The sequence below is a fragment of the Sparus aurata genome, chromosome 23 (genome assembly GCF_900880675.1).
Source record: "Sparus aurata chromosome 23, fSpaAur1.1, whole genome shotgun sequence".
NCBI lineage: Eukaryota > Metazoa > Chordata > Actinopteri > Spariformes > Sparidae > Sparus > Sparus aurata.
Window position 1 is genome coordinate 9,573,512 of NC_044209.1, and position 16,090 is coordinate 9,589,601.

Below are 16,090 nucleotides of genomic sequence, written 5' to 3' on the forward strand. Positions count from 1 at the left end.
GAGCGAGAAAATGATCATGCCTCGGGGAGGGAGAAACTCATTTACGGATTGTTATGCACGCAGCAAAGATCTTCAAGGAAAGACCCCCTGTTTTTCTGCGAGGCTACCTGCCTTTCAGCACATGTTGCACCATCCTCCTGATTGAGAATGTGATGTTTAATGCAGTATTTTTTATTATTCTTTTTCTGTCCACAAGCACAGATGACTGTTTAAACACTGCAGGAAAAAAAAAAGTTAACTGTGGGCGACAGGAGGGAGACAAAATGTACAAAAAAAGTGCTTTATCAGACTGCATGAGAGGGGGGCAGCTCTCTCTCCTCCTCTCTCCTCCTCACTCTGCTGCTCCAGTGTTAACAGGCTGATGGGGAGGACATGCGCGCTGAACACGGGGGAGGAGGTGGAACAGAGAGGCTGGCTGCTCCTGGTGCTCTGACTCCATGATCACTCAATTATGGTGCGGAACTCTCCTTCTATGATCGCCTCTTCTTGTGGGGAAGAGTCAGACTGAGGGAGGTGGAGGTGTTTGTTTGTTTTGTTCTTCTCCTCCTTTTCCATGCGTGAAGATAATTTGACACTTTTGTTGTTTTGCGGCTTTTAGTTTTGACTTTCTCGTCTGAGTGTTTATTTAGCTGTTAGGTTTTTCTAATAATCGCTCGCCCCCGCCGCCACCCTGAAGTTCATCGTTATCATCTTGGCCGCCGGGATGGTGGCCTTCATCGGAGCGGTTATCTGCATCATCGCGGCCGTCCACACCGGATCCTCCAGGGCTGCCGCGGCGCAACAGCAGCCGGCGACCGACAACCACTCGCTGTATCCGGACGCGGCGGCGCAGACCCCCGCGGCGGGGGGCTCCGTGGCTCGGGCCAGCTCTCTGGGCGCTCTCCATGGTTCTGAAACGCCCGATTCAGAAGCGCCAACCTTCAACATCGGGCTCGGCGGGCTGGACGGGGTCACTGGACTCACCGGGCACGACCCCTCCGTCAGCCGACTCATCTGCACGCCGATCCCCGCCGGGGAGTGCAACCCGAAAAACTTTCAGCAACAAGCGGAGGACCCGTCGCTGTACGCCGGGGAGGACTGGGGCTACCTCCGCACCACCGCGGAGGAGCTCAGGCAGACGGTCCTGCAGCAGAAAGACCAGATCTTAACGGACCAGCGGACCATCAGGGAGCTGACGGGGAAACTAACCGAGTGCGAGAAGGGGCTGGACGGCAGGAGCAGCGGCGCGGACAGACGCGGGGGCGCCGCGGGGCTGCTGGGGGGCAAGAGCGCGGGAGAGGACACGCACCTGGAGCGGATCATGGTGCGGGACAGCCCGGCGTCGACCGCCGACAGTGTCCACCTGCTCACCGTGAGGGCTGTGGACGAGCTGGAGCAGGCGATCACCCAGCTCAAAGACCGCATCGAGAAACTGGAGGTATGTAGAGAAAGAAAAGCAGACATGAGAATGAATCTGATAGGATTATGAAGGAATAATAATTAAAAAAAATCTCTCTGCTGAAGGATGATGTTCATGTTCTGATAGGAAGCTTTTCATAATAAATGTGCATTATGTAGGCTAGTTGTAAGCAGAAGAGAGGGATCTTCGCTGACTGATTGCGTGTGTAAACAAACAAAATGAACAAACTGACTTAATCCATATGTGGCGGACCCTGCCACCTTCCAAGCTTCGAACAGTGTTCTTGGGACCCTTTCCTCCTCTGAGAACAGCTTGTTTATTCAGCTATGGAAAAAGTTAATATATCTGAGTTTGTATTATTACCTCACCAATATTGTGTATATTCAAATTCTTCCACACAACTACACACTGCCCCTTAAGTGTGCTATAACTTCAACACAGCTGCACTCTGCAGTGAAAAGTCATGTTCATAGTTGACATTAATGGCTATTTATGTCTCTCCTCTTACTCGATAGCCCCTTTTAGGTTTTCTGGGCACGCATGAGCGCTTTATGAAAGCAAAGCTGTTCAATTTTGAATGAGAACAAGTGAGTTATCCAAAAAAAAGGGGTTTATGTGTGGTATCGAATGTTGTCAGCCAGATACCCATTTTTTTTGTCAACAGCAACATCATCTGAAGCTATTCACTCATTTGCTTCCAAAGCTTCCAAACAAGGCTGTTTTTGTCCGCATTCTTGCTATCTAATCAATTACGGGGATCACGCGACTCGATCTGGAAATGATACCTGCAGCTAACAGCCGATAAAAATCAACATTTAGAGATTTTGCATAATCAGAAGCCGTCATCTGTTCGTCCCTGGCTGAGGCGGCTAATTTATCGTGCCAGGGAAACAGATTGAGAAATTAGGGGTGGAAAAAAGAAAAACAGAGCGATGGAAAGTGAGGCAGGGGAAACGGGGAGAAACAGCGACGGGGGGGATAGAGAGAGGAGATGAGGATAAAGATAACAGAGGAGGAGGGGGGGAACAATAGAGGAGCAGAGTAACATGAAACATGCCCTTTTCTGACCAGACTCCGTTGATGTACAACCTCATTTTTGGCTGTAGCAATACCATCCATAATTTATTAGTCGCCTATATTTGTTGGAAGCAGAGTGTATGTGCTCCTCTGCAGTACGGCGCTCCTCACTCTGCTTTAGTCTATGTAGGACATGTCAGTGTGTGGGTCATTTTCTTTGGGGATTATGCACTCTCTTTGTCTCTTCTCCACATCGCCGCTGTCAGATCACAAAAAAACCCCCCGGTTCTTTTCAGGAACCACGTCGGCACACGTTCCCTCCGAAAGAATGAGATCCGAGTTGGATTTCACAGGTTTCAGGGTGACATAATACCAGAGCCAATCACTTTGTTCTCAAACCCCCTCTCCCACTCTCTTTTCTTTTACCATCCAAGTCACGTTCCTGTGTAGAGCAGGTACTTGGCCTATTTCACAGTGTGGTGTTTACATCAGATCCTCTGTGCTGGTGAATGTACAAGAGCGCTCATCAGGGAGTGCTAGTCAGGTCAAATAAGTGTGGTCCTAGCCTCCACAGCTTTCATGAAAACACTCCAGCAGCTGTTGATGCCACTCACTAGATGTCCATGTTTGCTACCAGAAACCAGAAACCCTCTAGCTCCAAACCCTTCTTCTCACGTCAGAGGAGAAAAAGTGTCCAGGAGAGGCTGATGCAAATGGTGCAAATGTGCCGGTTTCCCATAAACCTCCCAGCGCCGCGCTCTCCGGTGGCAGTTTGAGCCGTGATTTTCCTGCAGCGTCAGTAGATTTCCATCATAACCAGAGGATCAATGATAGTAAGAGCTACGTGATGTCGTGCTGATCCAGCTGCAGTGTGGTGATCCTTCACTCTGTGCTTCATCTTCAGTACAGGCTGTGCTGGGAATAAGAGTTTGAGGAAGAAATGTCTTCGAGCTCCGTGGCACAGGGTCCATGAGTGGGTTCCCGGCAAAAGGAGGAAGATAGTATTTTTTATTTTAATCACATTTCAAAGTTTGCTTTTTTGATGGATTGTGATTCAAAGTGAAAATAGCTTAAACATAGATTGACTACAAAGTCTCTTTCTGTCATATTTGACAACAAATGCATGATCTGGCCACCTGTGAACTCCATACTAACAACCAATAGCGAGCAGCACAGCACCAGAGTAAACTGCTGCTAACTGTAGCTGCTGTTAGGTAGTTAGCTCGGTTAGCTGTGCAGCTAGCGATCCTAATGTCAAAACTGCTATTTATTCACGTTCCATTGATAATTTGATATTTCACTCATTATTCTTACATATTGCAACTTAACACCTAAAAATTTAAAAAAATACTCAGATGTTATTGTTTGTTTGAGACAACGGTTGGTTCAATGGACTAAAACACTTTCACTATTCATATGCGCTCTGAAAAGTTGACATCTATGCATTGCTGATTTTAACATTAATTATTTCAGTGTGTTGCTGCCAATATTTAAAGTCCCTTAAAAAATACAAACCCATCAAGAAACCATGAAGTTCTGTGAGTGGAAATACTTCACAAAAAACCCTAAAGTAAGACAAAAATCCACATCGAAGCCACGCTAGCTGCTCTGTTGGGTTTTCAGGCTATGGAGGCCAATGCTAACATGCTGAAGTTTAGCAGTTTAGCAGGTATTGTTGACCATGTTCTCCATCTTAGTTAAGGGTGATAGCACGCCACCATTCGCTGATTAATACATAACAACTTACAACCAGGGCAGCTGACACGGTCATTCATTTTAGCTGGTGATAAACCAAAGAATTGGATGGCGGTAGATGGAATTTTTTTAAAAAGGGGAAACACCAAAGTTGTTATCATTCATCGTCTCATGTCAATCCATCTGTTAGTTACTGAGATATTTAAGTCTGGTCAAAGTGATGGACCAACCAACAAACTGACAATGTGCAGCTAATGAGAATGCAGTGGGGAAACATGTGAGACACAGTTTGGTTATTTCAAATTGGGGCATGTACTACTGAGCACATAATGATGCCTTTCACCACACTTACACCTCTCTAGATTTATTGTGCACACATTCATGTACTGGAGGAAACTGAAATTGTTGTTTTCTTTACAAATGTTTGACGTCTGAACATGTAAAATACCTGCCTTGGGGCCTAACCCCAGGCACAATAACAGAAGTGTCAAATGTATTTTCCTATCAATCTGAGGCTCACAGAATTGTATTTTCTTCAAGGCTCTCCATTAGCATACGCATGATTTAAGCAGATGCGTACGTGCAGTCCGTAGCAAGGTGCAAACCCATCGTTTCCAGCTATTACAACAAATGAGACGATAATGGGACGTTACAACTTCCTGGAGGAAATTTACAAGATACCAGATTCTAATTCTAGTGTTTCTGTTGTTGATTTTACTGCGAAATGCAGCCCAGAACAAGATAAAGGAGGTGAGAGACTGTTAAGTCTGCTGGAAGACATACATGTTACTCCGTCTTGTGCCCTGTTTTATCAAGTCGGATTCTTATCTTTTCACATTATGTATAGGAAGCTGCACAGCCCCTAGCATCATCTCATACAATAGAGGTAAGCACAGTCCACACTGTATGGCGTGTGGGTATGTATTCTCTGTATAAATTCCCTCGTGGTGTCTGTGCATTTTTTACCGCATCCCATCAAACAATATCCTCGGTGGAAACACAGGACCACGCAGGTTTTTAGGAATCTTGTCGAGTCTGTATTACCCACAGTCTCTCCCATGTTGGTTATTTCAGTGAACCAATATGCAGCGGGGCCTGGCAATCTGTTGTTGACTGAAATAGTTTTTTTTAATCTTGGCGGCCTTTCCTGGCTTGCAATTATACATTGAGTTATACTTAATTGAAACTAATCCCTGCGGACGTGAGATGGCTCGGCTTTAAGGAGACGTGTTCATACCGAAAAACTTCATGAGTGACACTTGGATACAGACATTTTTTATCAGCCTCTCTGTGGAATTCAAAAGAACAGCTTTAAAGTACTAATCCTGCTTTAATCATGTCGCACTATATTTTTACAGAGATTCCACAGAAATGTGAAAACACGGTAAAATCCACAATTAAAACCCAGAATGCTGTGGAATCGCTTCTAAGAAATGTTGCAAAAGGATGCTAATGCTCTATGTCTGCAGTAGCTGAATGTTTTAAGCTTGAAGAGACAATATAAAAGAGGCATTCTTTTTCCATAACTGAATAAACAAGCTGTTCTCAGAGGAAAATAAGGTCCCCAAAAACTGTTTGAAGCTAGAAATTTGGTAGGGTCTGCCACATATCAACAAAGTCAAACAGTATGAAATTGTGTTGTGTCCCCAAAACTACATAGGGCACCTTTAAGGCTGCAGTGTGTAAGATTTAGTAGCATCTAATGCCCCTTTTTGACCAAAGTGAACCACAACTATGGTGGGCTGCTCCTGGCTCTGCTTGCCTACATTGGCATCCCTGTAGACCACTGTAGATTTGATTGGTGAAAAAAGTTACAATCTACAATTCTTGCATGGATACAGAAGATGCTTCACTAGCATTACTTTAAAAGAAATGGCAGTCATATCGGTTTAAATTGATCCTTGGTCACAATAACTCAGCCCCCAAAGAATTGGTTCCAGAGTAGGTTCTGGCTCCGAACCAGAACCTTAACCTCAGTGGTCAAAAAGGGGCACTGGTGGGAGTGGGATATACAAACTTGACTCTGAGGTACCAAAAACAGCAATTATTAGTTTCAGGTGATTACACACTAATGAAAACATGATTATTATCCATATCTAGAAAAAATCTTTCTAAATCCTACACACTGGACCTTTAAAGGAATAGTTTGACATTTTGGGAAATATGCTTATTCATTTTCCTTCTGATAGGTAGATGAGAAGCGAGATATGACTTTCATTTCTCTCTGTTCAGTAAGTAGCTGTAGCTGGCAAGTTATCTGAGTTTAGCAGAAAGACTGGAAAACAGGAGGAAACAGCTAGCCTAGATTTGCCTGAAGGCAACAAACAATCCATGTACCAGCACCTCTAAAGCTCAATAGTTAACACACTATATTTCATTTGAGCAATCCATACAAAATGTATAACTAACAATTAATATTGTTTAACAACACGGGGACTAACAGGTGCAACCTATTAGATAAGACTAGCAAGCTCACAGTGACTGCCCCCAGCTAAGAAATAATCCTTGGAGAGATGTCGAACTATTCCTTTAAGGACAAAACATTACATTGATTAAAGGATAGTGAAACCTCATTAAATCAGGCCCTAGATCCATCACCAGGCGTGATGTAATGTTTCAGCGAAATCAATTATTAATAGGATCTAATAACTTATCCTTACATCGCCATGCGTCCAAGGAAAGGCTGAGCATCACTGCTTAAACTGGGATGTTCATTCCCATAAAGTAGCTAGTAAATTATTTCACCTTAAAGCAGCACTGTGTAGTTTTGGAGAAGAAATTCAAACTGATGTTGGTTACAGAACAAAACAGGGATCTGGATCTGGCTGCCAATATCCACCATCGAACGTAAATATCCAATGCCGCACATAAAGCCTTTTGGATAACTCACTTGTCCTCATTCAAAATTGAAAAGCCATGATTTCATAAGGCACTGATGCGTGCCCAGAAAATCTAAAAGGGACTATTGAGTAGGAAAAGAGACAAATATAGCCGTGGATGTCAACTCTGATTATGACTTTTTTACAGCAATATGTAGCTGGAGTGGAAGTCATAGCACTTTAAAGAGGCAGTGTGCAGTTTTGGAGAAGATATTCAAACTCATATTCAATATTTACAATATCAGTGAAATAATAAGACAAACTCAGAAATATCTATCTTTTCCATAACTGAATAAAGAAGCTGTTCTAAGAGGAAAATAAGGTTCTCAGAACACTGTTTGAAGCTAAAACGGTGGCAGGGTCCACCATATAAACAGAGTTCAACAGTATGAAACTGGGTTGTCCTTTAAGGTCAGTTTGTTTATTCAGTCATGAAAGCAAAGAGAGTTTGTTTGTTGGGATCATTAACCGAGTTAGCTCATGTGACATTACATCTGACAATATTGCTACAAAAACCTAGGATTTGTATTTATGACAGTGATGTTGCCCTTAGAAACCATGTGGTCACCAAATCGCACAAAATACCAATTCCTACATAATGTTGCTTTAACTGTACTTAACGATAATTTCCTAAAGGTTGTAAAATCCACAAAGTGAATCAGTTCTTTTCCACTGTCTCCCTCCTCCACAGTCAGACATTGGCCCATTTCCTCACAACCAGACGGACAGCATCACTTCAGGAGTACCGGAGGAAGGCGGGACATCTGGCGGCCCAGGGAGGATGGCTGATTCTGGGCCCCGAGCTGGTGCCGACAGGCCCTGGAGGATGGAAGACTTGGAGGGGGAGCTGGAGAGGAAGGTCGAGCTGCTGGACAAAGAGAGAAAAGCCCTGAGGCTGGAAACAGAGAAACACAGACAGGAAATCGACAGAGGCATCAATAAACTCCACCACCGACTCTCAGGACTGGAGGAAGGTGGGTGTCAACAGATACAACAGAAATAAAACAGGTTTTGTGTTTCAGTGTGGGTAAATATGAAATTGCAATAATGGGCTCTGATGACTCACCTCACTAATGACGAGAAATAATCAGGCATGAAAACCACCGCAGATGTTTCATTTTTCTATTAATCTCGATCAAATCAATCCATGGGGTTTCTTTGTGATGAATAAATTATGTCTAACTTATGTAAAAGGGAGAAAGATCAGAAAGACTATGAAATCCATGCCCTGCTTCAAAAACTCAGATGTTTTGATGTGAAGAAAGTACAGATCTATCTGATCCTTCTGCCTGATCAGTGAAGTGAGCTCTCTCTGTACTTCTATCCTTTGTTTCCATGCTCATGCTCTCTTTCTGCTCTTCACACAGGTATCTCCGGACATTCCTTCCCACAGGGCTACAGACTGTCCTTCCCAACTCGGACAAACTACATGTATGCCGTTGTGAAACACACCATCCCGGCGCTGCGGGCCTTCACCGTCTGCCTGTGGCTGCGGCCCGCGGAGGGCGGGATCGGCACGCCTCTGTCTTACGCCGTTCCTGCGCAGCCTAACGAGCTGGTGCTACTGCAGGGCCTGCACACCCCCGCTGAGCTGCTCATCAATGACAAGGTATCACTCAAGCTGCATTCACCGTATATCTAAACTGTCCATTGCTCGGGTGCAATTGATTTTCTCACGAGAGTTGATGTAACAATTTATGGGTCATATTTCAAACTATTTATCGATTTGATTCTCAACCTGTCAACATCAAGAGTCCATTATTAGAAGTCCATGTTCTGCCGAACTTAATTTCATAAATAAAGATGCTATAAATGCCATTTATGTGATGTAAATATGTTTTGCAGATATAAACAGAGTATCGACACACATTTACATATATTTCCAATTAACATAATTATTGAATGTTAACAGTCATTGGCCAAAATGACGCGCCAGATGGTTTGTTATAGAACCATCTTGGATTACGTTCCAGACATGACGCGGCCGCTGGAGCTGATTGCAGACATTCTGGAATATGCTTGTGGTTCCACATATATGCCAATAATCTATTTCTGACAGAAGTGGACAGAAGCCAAGTCAAGCTGCACAGAGCAAATCGAACCAGGCAGGAAGTCACACCCAAGGAACCTATAAAAGAAGGGTCATTACGTCACTTACTCTTGCATCGGTTCCAGACTGGGGTGTCAGCTGTATTGAAGTCTATGAGAGAAGCATGGTGAAACACATTAAAGCCCAACATATCTAGGTCGTATGATTTCTGATGATGAAATGCATCCAGAAAATGAAAGAACACACCTCAGAGAGTTTTAGTGTGTTTCTCCACGCGTCTCATATAGACCTCAATGCGGCTGACTCCACAGTCTGACACCAAAGCAAGAATCGCTGACGAGGAGATACATATTCACTTTGTAGCATGTGTGCATGTGTTACAACAAATGTTAGATCCTACATTCATTCAAATGTATTGTGTATTTTAAAAGACAATGTGAGTTTGTGAGCGAGCATTTTTCTGTCGAAGACGTCCCCTTACCCTCACCCTTAAAAAACTTTCATGTTGCCTGTAAAAAGACATTCAAAACTTGTTTTAAAGGGGAAATGTTTTCACCAACTATTTAAAGAGAAAAAATGTTTCGACTTAACTGACACTTTGTATGCTGTTTCTTAGTCGGGCTCCAAAATGACAATATGCTCGTATCTGCACATTATAGATTTAAAAGGGTCTCCTAAAGCAGTGACACATGTATTTGCAGAGTCAGGGATCAAACCGCCAAACTTCTGATTGACGAATGGCTACTTTACCGTTTAGCCACAACAGCCACATGTAGCGGGTGAAACGGTCAGATTTATTTCTTCATATTTGTTTCATAGTTTGGAGTAGTTAACCCTGTAATGCATTATCTATACATTTCATTTGAAACATCAAATGTGTTCAAATTTTGAGTAGAGCTACCGGTGCAATATGATTTACCTTCACTTTAATCCATATTGCCTCTCATTCAAACTACGAATGAAAAAAACATTGACACAAAGATGTATTTTGTTACAAGCTGAAACTGTAGAAGCATTTCAGCTGGTTGAGAGGTCTGAGACGTTCAGACCGACCTGGTGCTCACTGGGACAAGCCATGCAGGATTTGTTAATTAGATGTGATGGTGCAGCTCGAGAAATCTGCTACAAATTAAGAACCTGTTACAGCAAATTAATGTGCTCACAAAATCATTCAAAGGTTTTCTGTAATAAAATCTCAGTGCCTTTTCCATAGTAGGAGTCTTACAGTGTACAAGTCTTACATAAGTTACCGTAGTTTCACCTAAGAACAGTTTCACTCCTCCACTGCTACACGGCTCGCCCACTTCTACCCAATGTTCTATTTATATAAGCATTAGAGTCTTAAGTAGAATTTCTAATGTCTCCTACAGAAGAAATAGTGCACTGTATTAGCATACAAATAAGCAGAACACATCAAACCAAAGAGCCAATTTAGCGGACAGGCTAAACAGCCTCATTCATGTATTTAAATGACAAACTAATACGCCACCTTGACAGCATTGCAGGCTTGTATAGTGCGGTGCAGTGGCTGTAGGAATAATTCAATGAAGTCATTACGGTAATAGATGCCTGGAGGAAAAGTTCTGTGTCCTTGGAGGCAGCAGAATGTCTTTGGGACAGAGGAAATGCTGTATAATAGGCAGCCTTTGTACCCTGAAGCCTTGAGAGAGAAATGAGGTGTCACCTTCAAATGTGTCTCAAGAACATCAGAATACAAACTTCATCTGCATTGCCTTTTTCCTCGCCTATTCCCAGGTGGCGCAGTTGCCTCTGAACCTCTCCAGAGGTAGCTGGCAGCACATCTGTGTGAGCTGGAGCCAGAAGGGAGGAGCCTGGCAGGCCTTCCAGGGGGGGAAACTGAGGGGTGAGGGTCACTCGCTGGCAGCCGGACACCACATTAGACCTGGAGGAGTGCTCATACTGGGGCAAGAGCAGGTGAGTGCACGAAAGAACGACTGAATCAAGTTTTAACTGATTAGAGTCAAGTCAGCCTGTCGGGGTACTCCAGGAGAAATCTAATTTGGTATTCCCGTCAGACAACTGCTGACTACAGCGCTTCAAGCTAATAGTAGTTTACCCTCTGCAGCTGTGGGTCTTTTCACTCACTGACTTCTCCTGCAGTTGTAAATAAAGGAGTAGTAAATAAAAGAGAGAAATACTTCGAGAGCCTTGATGCAAATGGAGGCAGTTAATCTAGGAATTTGATTTAGTTTGAAGTGTACTGCTATCTTAAGTGTTGAGTGTGTGTGTGCGTGTGTGTGTGTGTGTCTGTGTGTGTCTATGTGTGTCTGTATGTGTGTTTTGGTTACCTATTTGGGACAGTGGCATGAACACTGACCATGTCAGGGCTAATTGGCCTCATGGAGACCAAAGACTGGTCCTAATGCAGCAAAACCTGATCTCTGATGTCCTGGTTAAGATAAGAGAATGTAAATATAAAGTCCTACTGTAACAACTGTATCTGCGCAAAAATTACAAAAAAGTGAAAAAATGCTCATCACAATTTCCCAAAGTTACGGCTTCGGATTGCTTCTTGATCCAACAAACAGTCAAAAACCAAAAGACTCTTTATTTACTGCCATCAATATCAAAGAAAAGCTTCTTCATCCAGCAAATGTTTGACAGTTTTGCTTGAAAAATGACTGAAATGATGACTTGATTATGCAACTAATCGTTGTAGCTCTGATGTGTGCATGATGGTCATAAGACAACAAGAGCTATACCCTGGGCAACTTTCATCCAGAACCAAAAGAACCACGCAAATATGGTGCCTTTATTCCACAGTCCCACATCTCCTTCATCTCCAAAAAAAGCAAATCCACAGTTTGGCCCGAGGCAGCCGAGCAGTGGAAGCTGAGCCTATCTGCGTTTCTGTCTTCAATCACTTGAGCTCCTTTCAAGCTTCATCTCTGTAAACCATCTACCTTTGCTCTTCTTTCTCTCCAGGACTCCCTCGGCGGAGGTTTTGACTCATCCCAGGCTTTGGTTGGAGAGTTGTCCCAGGTTGGTCTTTGGGATCGGGTCCTATCTTCTAGCCAAGTGGCAAGCTTGGCCCGCTGCAGCAGAGTAACCCAGGGCAGTGTGGCCCCCTGGACCGAGAATGGAGTTGAGGTTCACGGCGGAGCAACCAAGGACCCTGGGGAGCCTTGTAGTAAACACAACAGGAGCGCTCAATGACTGATGGGAGGAGGCTTTGAGGAATGGGGAAGTGAAAGAAGGGAGCGGGGAGGGGTAAAGTTGTAGCAATTTCGAGAAGGTATCAGTTTGCCTAATATTAACACTGCTACATGACGATTTTCGAAACAATTCGATGTGGCATGGACTGGCGAGTGTGTGAAAAATGGAAAGTTAATGATACATATTTATATGGCCTGAGTAGAGGGCTTTGCTGTTACTTCACCAAACTTCTAGCAACCACAGCCGATCCCATTATGGAGGGTCCCAGGCGAGATGTGCACAATTTCACAAAATGAGATTACTTATAAATATAGCTGTATAGATCACATTCTGTACATCACATATATTCTATTAAATAATCTATCAACATAGATTTGTTTCCAGATTCAGGCGACACTATGTTGGCATTTGTTCTAGACCACTTTTCGTTAGCAAACCAGCTAGCAATCTTATTAGTAAAAAAAAGCAACTACTTCAATTTTATCTAGCACATGATTTATTCTTCTGCTAGCTATTAATAAGTGTGGAAAAATGCTAGCGACGACACCGCAATGACTAGCAGACCAACACGTACGTATGATTAGCTAGCAAATAAGAAAAATGACATTATCTAACCCTCAAGGAAATTATTAAACATTTTGGGGAGTACGCTGTTTTGCTTTATTGCTGAGAGTTGAGCTGCTGGCTAACTTAGCATAGCATAAAGATTATAGACAGGGTGTAACAGCTAGCCTGGCTCTGTCCAAAGTAGCACATTTTGCCTGCCAGCCCCTCTAAGGTCACCAGTTAACACATATGTTCTTTTGTTTAAATCACAGAAAAAAAACAAAAGCAGGCTGGTGGTGGTAGCTTCGTACTAAGCATGTAGCATTCTGGCTCACCAAATGAAGGCCGTTGGTAGGCCTATAAGTCTGCCATTGGCCAACTATTTCAATCGGCATTCTCCAGCCTTCAGCTATTTGAATACCTGCGAGCTAGAGACCCACATGCTGAAATGGGAAGTTCATCGCTAACGGTGCAAACCTAAACGAGTTAGTAGCTCTTACCTTTTTCTTTTTGCAGGGCTTTAGCAAGTTGGTCACTAACGTTACAAACCTAAACAAGTTATCAGCGCGTACCCTTTCTTCATGGAGATTGAGCCATATTAGTGCCAGGGTACACCTCAACAACAAGTCAACCTGACACTATTTTTCAGGGGTGCTGTTGCTACACCCTGGGCTTTGCAACCCCCCCAGATGATTGTGATTAATACAAACAAGCCAGAACGTATTTCCCTTATACCAGAATGATAATGGATGCAGCCAGACATTTCTCTTCTGCTGACTAATTGCTGTGGAGAGAGGTCTGTCTGTGCAGGACTTAAGCATACATCAATGTGAGTGATAACTTTCAGCAAGAAATCAAAGAATTATTTTCCCCAAATTGTTGACTTTGAAACAATCTTATCAATGGAGATGCTGTCTTTTAACAGCTAAAACTGTGCAGAAATCACCACTGTATATTTATAGTGTCGAGACAGCCGAGAGCTGTTGACCTCCGCTTTAGCTGCCAGAAGTTTTGTCAAGCCAATCCCTCCACGATTTCAGTGGGGTCGCGGGTGAAGTTAATTAAGAGGCTGTGACAGCTTTGGAGCTGGGAGTCGACGCAAGGTGATGAAAAATGTCAGAGAAAGTGGTGGGAATATTAAGTACTAGGGGATGGCAACAAGGAGGAGATGATGAAAGACAAAGGAAAGAGATGGATCCGGCGCTATTAGGGAGCGATGCTACATTGTTTTCACCTCTGCATGATTTGTTCATATACCTGTAATGTCTTGCCACTGCACTGTGTTGTTCACAAGTCTCACAACAGAGGACAGTGCCTCCTGCATCAGTGGCTGTCTTTGTGTCTCTAAAGGCCCGAGGGTCTCTTTTGTTTCTTAAATAAGTTTATGAACCAATCTAAGACATGGAGTCTTATTCCCTAAGGAAGTCACTATCATTAGCAGAATGTTGCTTTTCTTTTGGGTGCGTTTACATCTTTCTTTTACAAGCTTTTGCCCCATTTTTGTCAGTCTGTGCAGTTTTAGAAAATCAACATCAAAGTATGGGCTCTCATCAAGGACATATTTGAATTCATGGTCTTAAAGGAGACCTATTATGCTTTTTAATTTTTTTCATTCCCTTCTGTGTTTTTTATAGATCTAAAAGATCTTGAAAGTTAAAATGCTCGAAACATTAGCCCCCCCCACACACACACACACACCCCACACACACAGAAAACACTGCTCCTGAAACGCCTTGTCAGTTGTACTGCCTTTAACTCTGTGACTTTCTGACATCACACCATGTCACACATTTGCACGATTTAGGCCCAGCAACTAGTTTCGCACGTAAACACAGCTGCTCTGTTGTTGTTACTTGTGTTGGCTCGGGCGTGTGTGAGCTGACCAATCAGAGGAGACTGGGTATTCAGGAGGGGGGGCTTAAAAAGAAAGGGGGAGTGCTGTTTTTTTAGCATTAAGAACGTAAACCTATTCCAGTAGTCACCCAAAATAAAATTATGACCCTTAAAAAAAATTGCATAATATGTCTCCTTTAAATGCAACCTTCAAACATACATAACATTTAATGTTTTTTCAAATTCACTCACAGCAATTTTAACATGAATGTTTCCTATTTGCAATTTTAAACAGCCATTCAACAGTGTGGTTTGATGCATCAACAACCTGCAACCTCCGACTTCTCCAGCCTTCCTACATTCCATGCATGAGTCGCGCCGTATGTTTGCAACATACCTGGTCAATTTGAGGATTATTCTCGACTGTTGTATGAGACGTGACGTGAAACACAAATTGTTCATTTCAAACAAACACCGGCTCTCCCTATAGCATAAAAACAATCCTTAGTGGAAAGTGCCTGTCGGGGTGTACATGGGTGCACCCATGTAAAAACAAACGGTCAGATTCATCCTGACGGAGAATTCACACCGCGAGATGTTTTGGGCTAATTAAGCGTCAGTGTTTCTGTGAACCCCCCGGGGATCTTTTTTAGATTTCAGATTTAAGAGGTTTGATAAAACATTCGAGAACACAGACACAGCTCTTCTGTGCGGTGCCGTTCAAACTGATGCTAAATCAGGTCAGCATGATCTCGCTGTGACTAATAGTGTCTTTGATGATGCCTCTCAGTCTGCAGTGTTGTTAATAATATTATGCCTGGTGTCTGTTCAGCAACTTTTCGGGGCTTTTTGATAGTGTCGTGGCATTATTCTCTTTACAGCTATTGAAATTGAACGCTTTTTAACTCTACTGGCTACGTTTGTCTTTTCTTACATGACTTCTGTTTTTTTGTTTTGTATGCATCGGTATCTTGTCTGTTTTCACGCCGTTGTTTGTATAAATGCTGTACGTCCGTGTCTTGTATGGTGTCGTATTGTTCTGCATATGTGCCGTGTGCAAACCTCAAATCTTTATTAAAGTCCTAATTTTCAGATGTAAAGAATTTGATTCCTTTCTCAGTATCTTACACTGATCTTTGCACGATAACAAAAAAAGGGTAATGAATAAGCGTCCCAGAACTTCTGCTGTTCTTTTATTCAAGGGCATGCACGAATACACACACTTGTAATTTAAGTGCAGCGGCAACAAAACCTGCTGTGAAAGCAATCCCTCCCACAGTGAGCGTGCTCTCCAGACTCCACAAAAGAATTGTATTATTTTCAACAAGAGAAAATGAAGTATATGTCTTTGTTCTCCTGCTCCTCCAAAACAATCCTCCTCAAAGCAAATTAAAGGAGAGAGTTCAAGGAGAAGAGCCTGGAGTCTTCTCCTTCAGATGCCGCAGGTGTAGGTATGAGTTAAGAGTAAGACGAGGCTTTGGCAGACGCTGTGAG

The 16,090-nt window shown here is 43.2% G+C and overlaps 1 protein-coding gene across 1 annotated transcript; it reads left to right on the plus strand.

Moving 5' to 3' along the window:
- Positions 1–295: 295 nt before the first annotated feature.
- nptxra (neuronal pentraxin receptor a) lies at positions 296–15,699 on the plus strand. The gene is made up of 5 exons (XM_030407688.1): positions 296–1,417; positions 7,682–7,964; positions 8,358–8,599; positions 10,796–10,975; positions 11,987–15,699. Exons 1-5 carry the CDS (start codon positions 704–706, stop codon positions 12,215–12,217), a joined length of 1,650 nt encoding a protein of 549 aa, XP_030263548.1. The 5' UTR covers positions 296–703; the 3' UTR covers positions 12,218–15,699.
- Positions 15,700–16,090: the final 391 nt, after the last annotated feature.

What these genes read in the sequence shown, in the direction of transcription:
- nptxra (XM_030407688.1), top strand. Translation starts at nt 704, where the DNA reads ATGGTGGCCTTCATCGGAGCGGTTATCTGCATCATCGCGGCCGTCCAC. An exon ending in ACTCTCAGGACTGGAGGAAG is followed by an intron (nt 7,965 to 8,357) that starts GTGGGTGTCAAC and finishes CTCTTCACACAG; the next exon opens with GTATCTCCGGACATTCCTTC. An exon ending in TCATACTGGGGCAAGAGCAG is followed by an intron (nt 10,976 to 11,986) that starts GTGAGTGCACGA and finishes CTTTCTCTCCAG; the next exon opens with GACTCCCTCGGCGGAGGTTT.